This window comes from Salvelinus sp. IW2-2015, linkage group LG22 (genome assembly GCF_002910315.2).
Source record: "Salvelinus sp. IW2-2015 linkage group LG22, ASM291031v2, whole genome shotgun sequence".
In the NCBI taxonomy this organism is placed as follows: Eukaryota; Metazoa; Chordata; class Actinopteri; order Salmoniformes; family Salmonidae; genus Salvelinus; species Salvelinus sp. IW2-2015.
Genome location: NC_036862.1, coordinates 30,316,710 through 30,331,202, shown reverse-complemented (window position 1 = coordinate 30,331,202; position 14,493 = coordinate 30,316,710). Strand labels below are relative to the sequence as shown.

At 48.9% G+C, this 14,493-nt stretch overlaps 2 protein-coding genes across 2 annotated transcripts in view; both read left to right on the top strand.

Annotated features, from left to right (window-relative positions):
• LOC111949567 (unconventional myosin-XVIIIa-like) overlaps positions 1-14,493 on the top strand; it is a 179,324-nt gene that overhangs the window by 82,801 nt on the left and 82,030 nt on the right. The gene's annotated exons all lie outside the window — the stretch shown is intronic.
• LOC139022766 (uncharacterized) lies at positions 3,724-13,083 on the top strand. The gene is made up of 7 exons (XM_070433907.1): positions 3,724-3,767; positions 7,480-8,737; positions 9,050-9,255; positions 10,449-10,559; positions 10,834-10,896; positions 12,875-12,940; positions 13,054-13,083. The coding sequence occupies exons 2-7, from the start codon at positions 7,501-7,503 to the stop codon at positions 13,081-13,083; spliced, it is 1,713 nt and encodes a 570-aa protein (XP_070290008.1). The 5' UTR covers positions 3,724-3,767; positions 7,480-7,500.

Here is a 14,493-nt window from a genome sequence, read left to right as displayed (position 1 = left end):
GGCTGTCTCAGCTCTGTCACACTCTCAACTAACTCTGTGTTGAACCCCGTTACCAGCAACGTTTTAAGGGCTTATTTTAGTCAAGGAAGGATTGGATCTACCAAATCTAACTCTACACTACTCACCTACACAGAGGACAGCAGGTAAAGGAGGAGCCGTGGTTCCAGGATTGTTGGGGGAAAGCGATAGGCCTTCTGTGGAGGAATCTGTGGGCTGAGTGTGAGGTCTCTACCATGGGTAACACTATTTTTAGGGCTGAAAGTGTTAGGGGCTAGCCATCGCTCTCTGCAACTGAGCTCAGCTAAGGGGAGCCATTTTGGCTCTGGAGATGCTAGCTAGCTATTCTAACAGACTGTTGCCTGAGCCTTGGTGTAGTACTAGCCAATGTAACTTGGTTCATTTGGTTTGATCTGTGTGCTTTAGTATGTTTGCCAGTAGAATTCTGTAATAGTAGAAGTGAAAGGAGTGTGATTGCCAGGAAGGCTGTGATGGTAGCTGTCTGGAACTGGCTTTCATAGGCAGATTGGGCAGAAGTTGAATGGAGCCTTTGTGTCTTTTGAGTCTTGCCCCTGTTGGAAAAGTCACGTTAACTGTTCAGTGTGTGTTGGTACTTGGTATAGTGAGCTGTGCWATTAGCAATGCTAACCCATAATATTCTGTGGAAATTATACTGTTCTGACCAACTGTTGAGAGAGAACCTATTGAAGAACAACGTTTGCCAAGTTTGCATCTGTGGAAAATGGGTCTGCTATCCTGTGATTTCCTGTGTAGGGTGCCATCTGTGGGTTGACTTCCCTTTTCTGTTGTTGGGGGACCAGCCTGACCCTAGTCTACAGTACAAAGTGGATCTGAGATGCAGAAAGAGTGTGTGCTGTTTCCTCTGGCTGCCCTAACTCTAACCCTAACTCTAACCCTAACTCTAACTCTAACCCTAACTCTAACTCTAACTCTAACTCTAACCCTAACTCTAACTCTAACTCTAACTCTAACCCTAACCCTAACTCTAACCCTAACTCTAACTCTAACTCTAACTCTAACCCTAACCCTAACCCTAACCCTAACTCTAACCCTAACCCTAACTCTAACTCTAACCCTAACTCTAACTCTAACTCTAACCCTCTCTCAGTGGACCAGTGATTACTCAAGTTCAGTGTTGTTTTGTCACTGTTGGTTGAGTTGTAGATCCCTGAGATGACTGTCCCTCTTCCTTGTCATATGAAATCAAACCACGTTTCCAATTAGCTTTGTTATCAGGCTATGTACATTTCTGCTTTTATTGTCCGAGTCAGGCAGAAGGCAGTTGTCATGTTTCACAGTGACTAATAGACATTAAARTCTGTTCCTCAGCTTTTATTTTCATTATCTCTGGGCATAGCCCTATCTCTTTACTGCATCGATTCAGTATTGTCAATACGGCTTTGTTCTGTTGTTGTTAGCTAAGTCCACTGGTGTTCTCCCAAAACAGTGGCTGAGTCACATTTGCCTGAGAGTGTCAGTTACCATGCTATATCCAGGTTAGATGGCTCACTGTGCATGTTTGTGATGGTGTTTTTGTACATGTTTATGTGTGTGTCTGTGTAAACAGTGTTTATATGTATGCGTGTACAGTTGTGTGAGTGTGTTCAGAGGGAAGCAGAGAGTCAACCTGGCTGTACAACCTGATGTTGGCTTCTGAGGCGTTATGCCCACGTGGCTCCTCCTAAAAAAGCCCTGTCCTGTCTCCCTGGCCCCTGCCTGGATGAGCCTGCCCAGTGTCCACAGCAGACCTCAGCAACCCCCCCTATTATAGACACATTAGAGCTTGTTGTGGGAGAGCCGGAACCAGGGCTACAGACTGACTGACCCCCACTAAAGCTCTCTGTTCTGGGGGGAGGATTAGGACCAGGGCTGCTCCTCATACACAGACATACAGTAGAGCATGGGGCCTGGGCATGGGGCCTGGGCATGGGGCCTGGGCATGGGCGCCTGGGCAGGGGGCCTGGGAGGGGGCCTGGGCAGGGGGCCTGGGCATGGGGCCTGGGCAGGGGGCCTGGGCAGGGCTGGGCATGGGGCCTGGGCATGGGGCTGGGCAGGGGGGGGCTGGGCATGGGGCCTGGGCAGGGGGCGCTGGCATGGGGCATGGGGCCTGGGCATGGGGCCTGGGCATGGGGCCTGGGCAGGGGGCCTGGGCAGGGGGCCAGGGCACGGGGCAGGAGGCCTGGGCATGGTGCAGGAGGCCTTGGGACAGGAGGCGTGGGAATGGGGAAGGGGGCCTGGGAATGGGGCAGGGAGTGACAGGGCCTGTCTTGGTTGGCACCATGTTTGAGCAACAGCCAGATGTGATTAAGAGTAAAGGCCCCCACTTAACCCACAGATTCAATACTCTCAGCAGGGACAGGGAGGCGCTGTAACCCGCCTCACTGCAGCTTCTCAACAGTCTGGTATTCGGCATTGAATRTTTTCTTTATAAAAATATCCCTGAGGTCATGTCTATGTATTGGTGTTCTGTTTGTTTTTTACTGTGATGACATCAACATTTCCTAGATACTTTTTGTGTGCCACAAATCACACAAATCATATGTTCATGTATGTAGCTATGTATGTTTATGTATATTTAGGAGAGCCTTTTTCCCTCTGTTGTGTCTCTTGCTTTTCTTTGTACCCTAGACTTGATCAGTTCACTTCCTGCGACACGTGGTCCTTTCCCTATCCAACTGGTTACGGCCCCTAGAGTGAAAAAACAGTGATTTTGGCCTCAATTGTGAAGATCCATCCATCCATCTGTCCAGCACTTCTCTCCATTCCTGCCCTCCCCCCTCTTCCCCCCTCATCCGGTACAGCTCATGACATCAGTGCAGCCAACATGGCCTTCTCATCACGCTTTTCCTTCTGGGAGCAAAAGGGAAGTCCTGTTCAGTTTTCCTCACTGCACAGTGTGGGGACATGGGGTGGGTTACGTTGGTGCCGCACTGCACAGTGTGGGGACATGGGGTGGGTTACGTTGGTGTCTGTAGAAATGTGTGCCCTGCATGTATCACACCTTCACTAAGAGTCATTTTGGAGCTTGAGAGTCACGTCGTTGAAAGCTTGTGGTCTGACAGCCGTGCTTCTGTCGTAGTTTTCTGACAGTGTGCTAAAAGTAACCGTTGTCATCGGATGCATGATCCAATATCAGTGTTTGACTCACCGTGGAAAAACCTTGACTGGAGTAATTTGCTTTGACAAAATAACGAGGTCCGTGATATTGCTGCAAATACTTTATTCTGGGGGAGCTCTGACTGCCAAGCTGGCTTTAGATTTAGTTTTGTTTGACTGCCATTTTGTTTGACCATCACAACACATCCTGTAGCTCCACAGTAAACGGATGCCTCCCCGAAACGTTACCCAAAATAAAAGATCATAGTGGTAAATACATCAAAATAAACCCAAAGCTTTTTTAAGCAGTCCTTGTAGTTCTCAGGTGTCACTATTACATCAAAATGGGCCATATTAATGTTCCTTTGTGGCTACAGATTAGTGTCTGTGAATAATATTAGTCTTAACGTTCAAATAGACACCATGTGGTGTGTGGTATGGTAAGTGATAGCGCTTCCAGATAGCATACATCCAGGTTTGCAGCATGGTGTATGTTTTGCATGTTGTGCAGTGAGRGAGTGTTTCCTGCAAGTACCCCTGGCGAGTGACCACTTCTAAGTGTCCTAGGTTTTGACCTCAGTCCCTTGTCTTACCGAACTCTTTAGGTCAAAGAAGAGGTCAGACCACCAGGCTCCAAGACCTCAAACCAGGGTGTAAGTTGACTGGTATCATTCTCATGTTGTGAAGCTTTAGAGCAGGGCTATTCAATTCCGGTCCTCTTTTTCTAATCAGGTACTGATTCAGTGCAATTAACTACCAGGTAGAAACAAAAAGCAGAAGTGTTTCGGCCCTCCAGGACCGGAATTAAATAGCCCTGCTGTAGGCTTAAAATATACTTTGGGATTTTGGCAGTGTGAAGGAAGTTGCTAACTAGCGTTAGCGCAATGACTGGAGAACTACCTCTGACATCCTTCATACTGGACTTAGAGACATAAAAACGGTATCCACAAGTTCATCTGTCTCTGGGGAAGTAGATAATGCTAAAATCCCGAAGTATCCCTTTAAGCAGGAATCTTGAGTGTGTGACTAAAGGGATCACAGGTTTCTGGGGATTGGAGTCCATTATGGTAACCTTACAGAGGAGGAGAGGAAGCCTCAGACTATTGAGATGTACCTGTCACGTCACTGGTGTCTTACCTGGAGGTTTGCCAGCAGTACTGTGCTTCAACCAACTGAGCCATTGGAACCASACACACCCTGGTAGCTCCTGACACCAGACAAGTGTCTTCTCGCCACAATAGGAGACAGTTACTCATTAACAAGCCGATGTGAAAACAGGCACAACGTGGAAGAGCGTTGTTATTCTGTTCTGGATGTAATGTCACAGACGGTTGCACTTTTTAATTGCACAACAAACGCCTGGTGTTCCACGCTGTGTTTGGCTTCTGTAATTGCTTTGTAAATAGTATGATTCCTTTATTTTCAAATGACAGCCTCGCTGTGGGAATTGCAGCCATATCCCAACATAGCCTAAAGATTAACAAACAGGCAGTTTATAGTATGCAACATTCACACAAATATAAAAGATATTCAGCAACTCTTGGGGGACGATACTTTATTATTAAAACCAACGTGTTTATTTATTTATGTGTTTTTTTAGCCTTTATTTAACTAGGCAAGTCACTCCCTGATGAAGACTATTGGTTTTGATAATAAACAAGTATGTTTCTTGTCAACTTATATTGTCCTTCAAGAGTTTCTGAATATCTTCCAGATATCCAGTTTTCTCTATTAATGCAGCTTGGTTGCAAAGCGAACCACAGTTGACCTTTTCCCTCTCCCAGTCAGAGAGCTCACACACTGTGCCCTCGCCAGGTACTGTAGGAACGATGTTGACGTGAGCCAGAGGCAGTGTGCCCTCGCCAGGTACTGTAGGGAGACTGGTGCAGAGCCAGGCAGTGTGCCCTCGCCAGGTACTGTAGGGAGACTGATGTGCAGAGCCAGGCAGTGTGCCCTCGCCAGGTACTGTAGGGAGAACTGATGTGCTGAGCCAGGCAGTGTGCCCTCGCCAGGTACTGTAGGGAGACTGATGTGCGAGACCCAGGCAGTGTTGCCTCCGCCAGGTACTGTAGGGAGACTGATGTGCAGAGCCAGGCAGTGTGCCCTCGCCAGGTACTGTGAGAGACTGATGTGCAGCCAGGCAGTGTGCCCTCGCCAGGTACTGTAGGGAGCGATGTGCTGCAGCCAGGCAGTGTGCCCTCGCCAGGTACTGTAGGAGACTGATGTGCTAGAAGGCAGTGTGCCCTCGCCAGGTACTGTAGGGAGAAACTGATGTGCTAGCCATGCAGTGTGCCCTCGCCAGGTACTGTAGAGACTGATGTGCAGAGCCAGGCATGTTCCCTCCCAGGTACTGTAGGGAGAACTGATGTGCGCAAGCCAGCAGTGTGCCCTCGCCAGGTACTGTAGGGAGACTGATGTGCAGAGCCAGGCAGTGTTCCCTCGCCAGGTACGGTAGGGAGACTGATGTGCAGAGCCAGGCAGTGTGCCCTCGCCAGGTACTGTAGGGAGACTGATGCTGAGCCAGGCAGTGTGCCCGCGCCAGGTACTGTAGGGAGACTGATGTGCTGAGAGCCAGGCAGTGTTCCTCGCCAGGTACTGTTAGGGAGACCTGAGTGCAGAGCCAGGCAGTGTTCCCGTCCTGCCGGTACTGTAGGGAGACTGATTTGCAGAGCCAGGCAGTGTTCCGCTCGGGTACTGTAGGAGAACAGTGATGTGCAGAGCCCAGGCAGTGTCCCTCGCCAGGTACTGTAGGGAGACTGATTGTGCAGAGCCAGGCAGTGGCCCTCGCCGGGTACTGTAGGGAGACTGATTTGCAGAGCAGGCAGTGTGCCCTCGCCAGTTACTGAGGGAAGACTGATGTGCTGAGCCAGGCAGTGTTCCCTCGCCGGGTACTGTAGGGAGACTGATGTGCAGAGCAAAAGCGATGTTCCCCTGCCAGGTACTGTAGGGAGACTGATGTCAGAGCAAAAGCAGTTTGCTCGTCCAGGTACTAGGGAGCTGATGTGCTGAGCCAGGCGGTGCCCTCCGGTTACTGTAGGGAGACTGATGTGCTGAGCAGGCAGTGTTCCCTCGCGGGTACTGTAGGAACTGAGGCTGAGCGGCAGTGTTCCTCGCCGAGGTACTGTGCGACTAGAGCATAGAGGGAAGACAGACACTAAAGCAGGTTATTTTTGCATTAAAGTTTACTTTCCTTCAGAAGTGTTGTTAGCCTCTTCGGTGGAGGTAGTCTGTCTGTGGAGGCCGAGCAATGTGTTGGGTTATAACAAGGTTTGAAGGAGGCAGGGATATTCAAGTGTAAAATGCTAGAGATAGGAATGTGTGTTCATTGGCACAAATGCTCAGTTAGTGTGGGGAGTGAGGTTAGGAAGGACATTGTGTTGGCACGATGCTCAGTTAGTGTGGGGAGTGAGGTTAGGAAGGACAGTGTGTTTGGCACGATGCTCAGTTAGTGTGGGGAGTGAGGTTAGGAAGGACATTGTTTTGGCACGATGCTCAGTAGTGTGGGGATGTGAGGTTAGGAAGGACAGTGTGTTGGCACGATGCTCAGTTAGTGTGGGGAGTGAGGTTAGGAAGGACAGGTGTGTTTGGCACAATGCTCAGTTAGTGTGGGGAGTGAGGTTAGGAAGGACAGTGTGTTTGGCACGATGCTCAGTTAGTGTGGGGAGTGAGGTTAGGAAGGACAGTGTTTTGGCACGATGCCAGTTAGTGTGGGAGTGCCAGGTTTAGGAAAGGACAGTGTAAGTGTGTGATATGCAGCTGGGAGAAAGATTCTGCACAGGTGTGTGTGTTTGAGTGATATGGCAGGATTTACTTGCAGCTGAGCGAAGGTGTGTGTGTGTGTGTCATTAGCTCTTTCATTAGAAGTGCGGTGCTCCAGTGCAGAGAGGGGGCCAAGTCAGTACCCATAGACACCTCGTGTGTGTGTGTCATTAGCTCTTTCATTAGAAGTGCGGTGCTCCAGTGCAGAGAGGGGGCCAAGTCAGTACCCATAGACACCTCTGCTATCTCAGTCTGAAACCTCCACGCACCACCTCTCATATCAACCCTTCCTGTTCTATTTCAGGACCTGGGCAGGCATGTGGCAGTTGGGTGAGCATAACAGCACGCCTGTCCAGGAGAGCAAACAAGCACAGTAGCCACAATCCTGCTAATGCTTAGGACCTGTGATCCCTTTGGTCAACCATACATACACTATCAGACGATCCAGACAAACACAGGGCTGCTCAGATAATGTTTTTGGTTGAGTAACCAAATTGGAGTTTGCATAGGCTTTAAGCTGAACTGCGTGAGTTTACTTTAAGTCTGTTCTGGTTTCTCCTCATGTGTCTTGCTGCTCTGCTCTTTCCCTCCCTGTTGTGTGAGTAGTCAGACAGCGACAGTGGCAGTATGAGTATCCGCTCCCAGTCCGTGCCCAGTCTGGAGCCTGGCAGGGGCCTACTCCGCACCAAAAGCCCTGAGCCGGCCAAGACACCGCCCGGGGTCAGGGTTAGGAGTCCCTCACCACCCAGGGTACGCAGGGACGTAAAGGTCCCTGAACGCTTCAAAAGTCCAGTTCCTCCGATCCAGACGCCAGCACAACGCTTCAGGAGCCCTGACCCACGCAGAGCTTCCATGATTAGCCCTGAGCCTGTGCTGAATGGGAACAGCAAKCCCAATGGATCTGTTAATGGAAGTGCCGTCAATGGAAGCTCTGCCAACGGCAGTGCCAACCAGCCAGACCTGGACAACGATGATCAGAGCCTTACGCGCAAGAAGGTAGTGAAGGTGGTACGTCGAGTGGTGAGGAAGGTACTACCTGCAGAAGAGGAGGCTGCTCCAGCTCCTGAGCCTACCAAACCTGCCCCTGAACCTGCTAAATTGGTGCTATCGCAAGCACTAACATCTGTGCCCAAGGTCCCAAAGGTTCCACTGTTCTCTTTCAAGCACGACACCATCAAGACATTGGAGAAGGACAATATATCAGCTGGGCTGGCCAGCCTCATGGTCCGCGGGAGGACCAGGGACCGCCCTCGCACACGCAAAGATGGGCCACCTGAAAAAAAACAAGAGGAAGCGGTGAAAAGAGAGGAAAAAGAAAGTCCAAAGGTTGATATTAAATCTAGCCCTAATGTCGGCCCAGTTTCAAAACCGGAGGATAAGACTCCCGTGTTGGCTGCACCTGCCAAAGTTCCTCCTACTGCTTCTACTTTGACCTCGGTTCCCTCCAAGTCTGCACCCGCAGGCTTCATCCCTGCCTCAAAGCCTTCCTCCTTCTCTCCTCCCGCAGGTTTCATCCCTGCCTCAAAGCCTTCCTCGCTCTCCCCTCACGCAGGCTTCATCCCGCCTCAAAGCCTTCCTCGCTCTCCCCCCCGCAGGCTTCATCCCTGCCTCAAAGCCTTCCTCTGCTCTCCCCTCCCGCAGGCTTCAATCCCTGCCTCAAAGCCTTCCGCTCTCCCCCCCGCAGGCTTCATCCCTGCCTCAAAGCCTTCCTCGCTCTCCCCTCCCGCAGGCTTCATCCCTGCCTCAAAAGCCTTCCTCGCTCTCCCCTCCCGCAGGCTCATCCCTGCCTCAAAGCCTTCCTCGCTCTCCCCTCCCGCAGGCTTCATCCCTGCCTCAAAGCCTTCCTCGCTCTCCCCTCCCGCAGGCTTCATTCCACCACCAAAATCAGCCTCCCTTTGCCCACCTGATGGGTTTGTACCAGCACCAAAATCAGCCCCTCTTTCCACTCCAGCAGGGTTTGCACCAGCCCCAAAATACACTGCTGTTACTTCTTCAGTTATCACTGCAGCCCCCAAATCCTCTCCAGCCATTCCCCCGTCATGCTTCGTCCCACCACTAAAATCGACCCATATGTCCTCACCTGCCGGGTTCATACCAGTCCCAAAATATACACCCCTTTCCCCATCTGCTGGTTTTGTCCCCTCTTATAAATCCTCCCCTGTCACTCCCCCTTCAGCATCCATTCCCACCTCCAAGTCCTCCTCCAGTACTCCCGCTACAGGGTTCGTCCCAGACCCCAAGGCCTCGCCTCTCTACCCTAACCCTCCCAAGTCCTTGGCTCTCTCCCCTCCTCCTGCCGTCATCACTCCCAAGGCGAGTACCCTCTCTCCACCACCGGATTTCATCCCGCCCCCCAGACAGCCAACCGTGAAGAAGCCTGAGGTAGGCCTACTGTCCACACTGCATGGACCACTTTTGAGACCACTGTGTGAAAAACCGGATGGTAATTGCTAATGCACAAACAGCACTTTTTGCGTCTCCATGATAACTCCAGTAATTTTTGTGTGTGTGTGGGGTGTAATTTTAACTAACTTTACTTATCTTGTTGAGGTCTCTACTTGTTAGCAGAGTTTCAGCTACATTTTGGTGCTATGATGGGCCCAGCCTGCCAAATTGCTCTCAACTCCCTATTGAAGTAATTTGTTTCTTCAGAACTTTCTCATCTGCACAAAGTCAGTTTATTTCTCAGTCTGTCTAARGGTGCAGTCTCATGGGGCTGAAGCTTTTGTTGTGTTCGATGCTCTGATACCAGCTCCATCTCTCTCTGAGTTTCTCATGGGGGATGGAGCCTGTCTCACACAGCTCTCCTTCCTCACATCTCTCTCCTCTGAGACGCCAGGGCTGCTGAAACAGCTTCCACCAAAACAAGTTCAGTAGCTCTTTTCCCCCCCAGCCTCAACCCAAGAGACCCTGCTGTCATCTGCAGCTTGGAAACATTGTTTATTGAGGTTAGCCTGTGGGGGGGTTTTCCAAAGGAGGAAAAAGCATATCGGGTTGGAATGTTCTGTTGTTGTGGCCTGGAGTTCCWGGGAGACCCGCAGAGCTAATTACCGATAGTGACATTGTCTTTCTGGGAAAAAAGTTCAAAGCTGTGCTGCAGCCACTTTGGCAAGCTTTGGGATAAGAGAACTATCTATACATTTTGCAGGTGCCAGATATTTTGAAAAGCTTTGGTCTTTTTGCTGGATTCTCGCTGCTTTTTGGCAATTACGGGCCTCTCAGGGTCTTTGTTTACTTGGCTAGCTGACCACAGGCTGGCTTTGACCGCTACAGTGGCTATCTGAATTTGCTATAGTTGTCTAAGGCWAAAGTTTGCTTGTGTATTGTTATCCAAGCTAGTTATAGTTTTGCTTGGCTTTGCCCTGTGCATTGAGATCTGAATGATTTCACATCCAAGTCGACTGTTGATTTGCTCACTACCTTAGCTAGACTCTGGACGTCTAGAGCATGGCTTGTTGTGGGTTTGTTCAGCATGGTTGTATCATTTCTTTATCTTATGGACTACTTGTATGTGTGTGTACATTACTTACAGTGTGCTTGTGCTCGTGGATGTATCTGTGTGTATAATTTTGAAGGTGAAGGCTTTGGCAGCCTCTCCCCTGTCCTCTGTTCCCATTGAGAAGGCTTCACCGCAGAACAATTCATCAACCGTTTCATCAAAGACTACCCCAACCATTACCCAAAAGGTGTGTGTGTGTGTGTGTGTGTGTGTGTGTTGGTGGGCCCCACAGCATTCACACAGGTCACTGTTGCTATGCTGTAGACATGAGGTATTGTAACCAAGTGTGTGTGAGTTCAGGATTGGCACGGCATCTAGAGAACATCTCATAGCATGAAAAAAAAGTACACATTTCTGTTGTCTATGAAGCAGTGTTGAGTGTTGAATGTGGTTCGCTAGAATAGTGCGCTTTGATAGCCTAGTAGTTTCAGAGCTCAACCTGTTGGTGATCTGACCTCCAGGAGGTGCCGCTCAGTCCCACTGAAGAGGCTCTGAGACGCCTGGAGAGGATCTTCACTGCTCCTGTAAAGACCCACCTTCCCTCCTTGTCTTTCTTTCTTTCTTTCTCTTTCTCGCGCTCTCTTTCTCTCGCTCACCATTTCTCTATTATTTCCACTCCCTCTGGACTGCCTAGATATATGTTTCTCCTCTCATGTGTTTCACTTGTTTAATCTTTACTTTCTTCCCTTCATTCATTTTAACAGGACACATTAACATTCCATAAATGCGTTTTAGAGGTGCTTATTTATTTTTCATTAACAACCCATCATGCTCTTTATCTCTCTTTCTCTCTTTCTGTTCTTCACTGGATGTTCAATCTTTATGCTGATAGCTAATAGTCATTTGTCATTTTATTTTTTGGCACATTTAATTAAAAGTACAGATTTATTAATTTGGGCCATATCCATTGCTTGGCTACCCAAACGTCTTGCTCCAGCCAAATGCTACGCCACGCCCACGGACGCTAGTTTCTTTTCCACAATGAATCTGGATCTTAGTACCTCCCCGACGAGTTCTAGAACGCAAATACAGAAACGGATGGATTAGGCCAGAGCCTGATTTTTTTTCACAACATCCCTCATTTTGACATCACTACAAATTACTTCATTCATGGCAGTCTCAGACTGAAGTATGTATCGAACATAGAGCAGCGGAAGAATTACATTTGAGTCGTCAGGCAACCATATCCATGCATGACTGGGTTACTGCATTCTCATGTTCACAATTCATTTAACTAATTTTCTGTCTATGCTGCTGTCTTTTTCCATTCTTGTTTTGTCACCTGTCAAACATKATCTTTCTCTCTCTCCCTCCCTCTCTCTTTCTAATTGGTGCTTGGCTGCATCTTTCTGTGGCGGTTGTATGGCTAGCTGGAGCCGGTGGTTCGTGCCTCAGCTCCGCTCCTTTCTCCGGCCCCAGCCCCAACCCCCCCTCAGGTAGTGTGGCCCCCAGGCGTCCCCTCTGGCGGCCTGGTTGGAGTGTGTGTTCGTGTGGCGTGTTGGAGTGTAAGCCTAAATTCCTCTTCTAACTTACCCCTCTCTCACCCTGCCTGTCTGTAAGGTTCATCTGTAATGGTGCTTGGTGTTTGCTCTTCCTCATTTGTTTCAGACCCCAAACTCTCTGGTATTTGTCCCTGATATGACCTGGTTCAGTCCTTGCTTGCCCTTCCTGTTTCTGGAACACAGATGATATTAAACAGTGATAGTGTCTAGATGTCTCAAAGGAAATCAAACAGACCTTGAAGTGCATGGAAACTGACTAACCAACCCAGACAAAGGACTTTAATGTGCAGTTTTTTTGTTGTCAATAGCATGGCAGTGAATGGATGGTCGCATGTTTGTTTTCTTTGTGGTGTCCAGTCGCTGTGTGAGTGAATGRCAGTGGGTGGTGGGTTATCGCGTTTGTATGTGATTTATGACTGTCAGGTGTTCCTGTCTCGTTGCTCTCTCTGTCTCCACTTTATGACATGATTAGCTCATCTCACAGACATAGAGCCTGAMCTCTCCTTGTTCTTTGCCATCCCCCAGTTTTTTCTCCACATTCCTCCCTGGTCTTAACCCTGATGACTTACATAATGTGCTCGTTACTTTAAATGGTAAAACACTGGTTTGATAATGTCTGATCATGTTTTCAATGTATGTCTCAAAACTCTAAACAAAACTTTTGAGAATAATGAAGGATTAGTTACTATTTCATTTGGACCAGATGAACAGTGGGTATTAGCCAACAAGCCTGGTCTTTGGCTCAAGCCGTGTTCATTCAGTCCATAAGTGAAAAGTCTGTAGGGATATCTCTCTCCACCAGGATCACCACTATGCATTACTCTCTCTGTCCCCTATATATATATATATATCTGTCTATTCCAGCAGATGATGAAGGATGATGCCATGCTGGATATGCTTAATGTTTTGTGTTGTTTGGTGGATTGCTACCCATCTTTCCACTGTAGCTACTCTCTAACTATGACCTTTGACCCCTCCTCTCACGCATGCCGTCCTCCAGGGACAGGTGGACGAGGACCCCGTGGCCATCCTTCAGGCGTCTCACGCCGCTGCCCAACAACCCAAGGTCTGGCCTTTGCTGTGCCTGTGTGTAATTCACCCCCTCCACCTCCCACGTCCACCACTCCCACCACCGACCCCTGGAGTGCTGTGTACTCTGTGTGTTGTGATCCATTGCAGTGTCACCCCCCACCAAACACACCTGCATAGTATTCACGCACAGCCAAGCCACCCRCACTCCTTTGGCCATCTTTCACCTAATTAGAAACATTTCAGGGGGAAATCAACACTCAAAATGAAGCTTTTTCGATGGCACTTAAGATACGTGGTTGTCTGGATTCCACAGGGTCAATCATATCATCACATTTTGTCTCGTGTAGATGTCATTGCATGGCGTAAGTTCGCCATTAAGGAGGCAAAGAGACAGACGCTGCAAAAAACATCACCTGATTGTRCCTGATTATACATGATTAGAAATAAGATATATAGGCTTACATTTCACACAATGTGAATTTCATATGTTTTTATCCCCTGTGTTTATGTTTTACTTTATAATGTCTTGTTGTCATCCTTCAAGTCAGTCCCTCGTTGTGTGTTGTGTTGCTGTGCTTGTGGATAGTGTATTTATTCCACTCATACTCCTCCCACTCACCCACCATGCTGTGTGTGACAGTGATGTGCATCCAACAGTGTCTTTGACCAGATTCAGTTCACTGATAATTCATGTTCTCTGTTCAGACTCACTTGCCTCCTGCTCCTCTCTCTGTCTCTCTCTCTCTCTGTCTCTGTCTCTCTCTCTCTCTCTCTCTCTCTCTCTCTCTCTCTCTCTCTCTCTTCTCCTCTCTCTTCTCTTCTCTCTCTCTCTCTCTCTCTCTCTCTCTCTCTCCCTCTGTCTCTGTCTCTGTCTCTGTCTCTGTCTTCTGTCTCTCTGTCTCACTCTCTCTGTCTCACTCCCTCTCTCTCTGTCTCACTCTCTCTCTGTCTCTCTCTCTGTCTCACTCTCTCTCTCTCTCTCTCTCTTCTCTCTCTCTCTTCTCTCTCTCATGTCTCTGTCTCTGTGCTCTCTGTCTCTGTCTCTGTCTCTGTCTCTGTCTCTGTCTCTGTCTCTGTCTCTGTCTCTGCTCGTCTCTGTCTCTTTCTCGCTCTTCTTCTCTCTCTCTCTTCTCTCTCTCTCTTTCTTCTCTCTCTTTCTCTTCTCTCTGTTCTCTCTCTGTTCTCTCTCTTTGTCTCTCTCTCATCGTGTCTCACTCTCCAACATACACACACACAGCCGGAAGGAGCATGTCCAGTGGCGTGTGAGAGGCTTTTGGGAGGTCAAGCATGGTAACACGGAGCGGTCAGGCGTTTTAGGCGACACGCCGAGCAGAGCTGAGCTGGAGAAATGTCTCTCTGTGATCTGGGACTCTGAACTGTGTTTTTATCTCTGCCTTTATCCACCGGCCTCTCCAGCGCTCTGCCTTTCATCACAACATGTACTATTAGCAAGTCCACTGCATGCCCACTGTCAGCCCATTATCTCCAATGCTACTGGACATAATTGTGTAACATGCTATAAGCTCTCAACCAGCTACTTTAAACACGTGAGTGAATGTTATTGATGTGAACAGGTGTGTTTGTAGG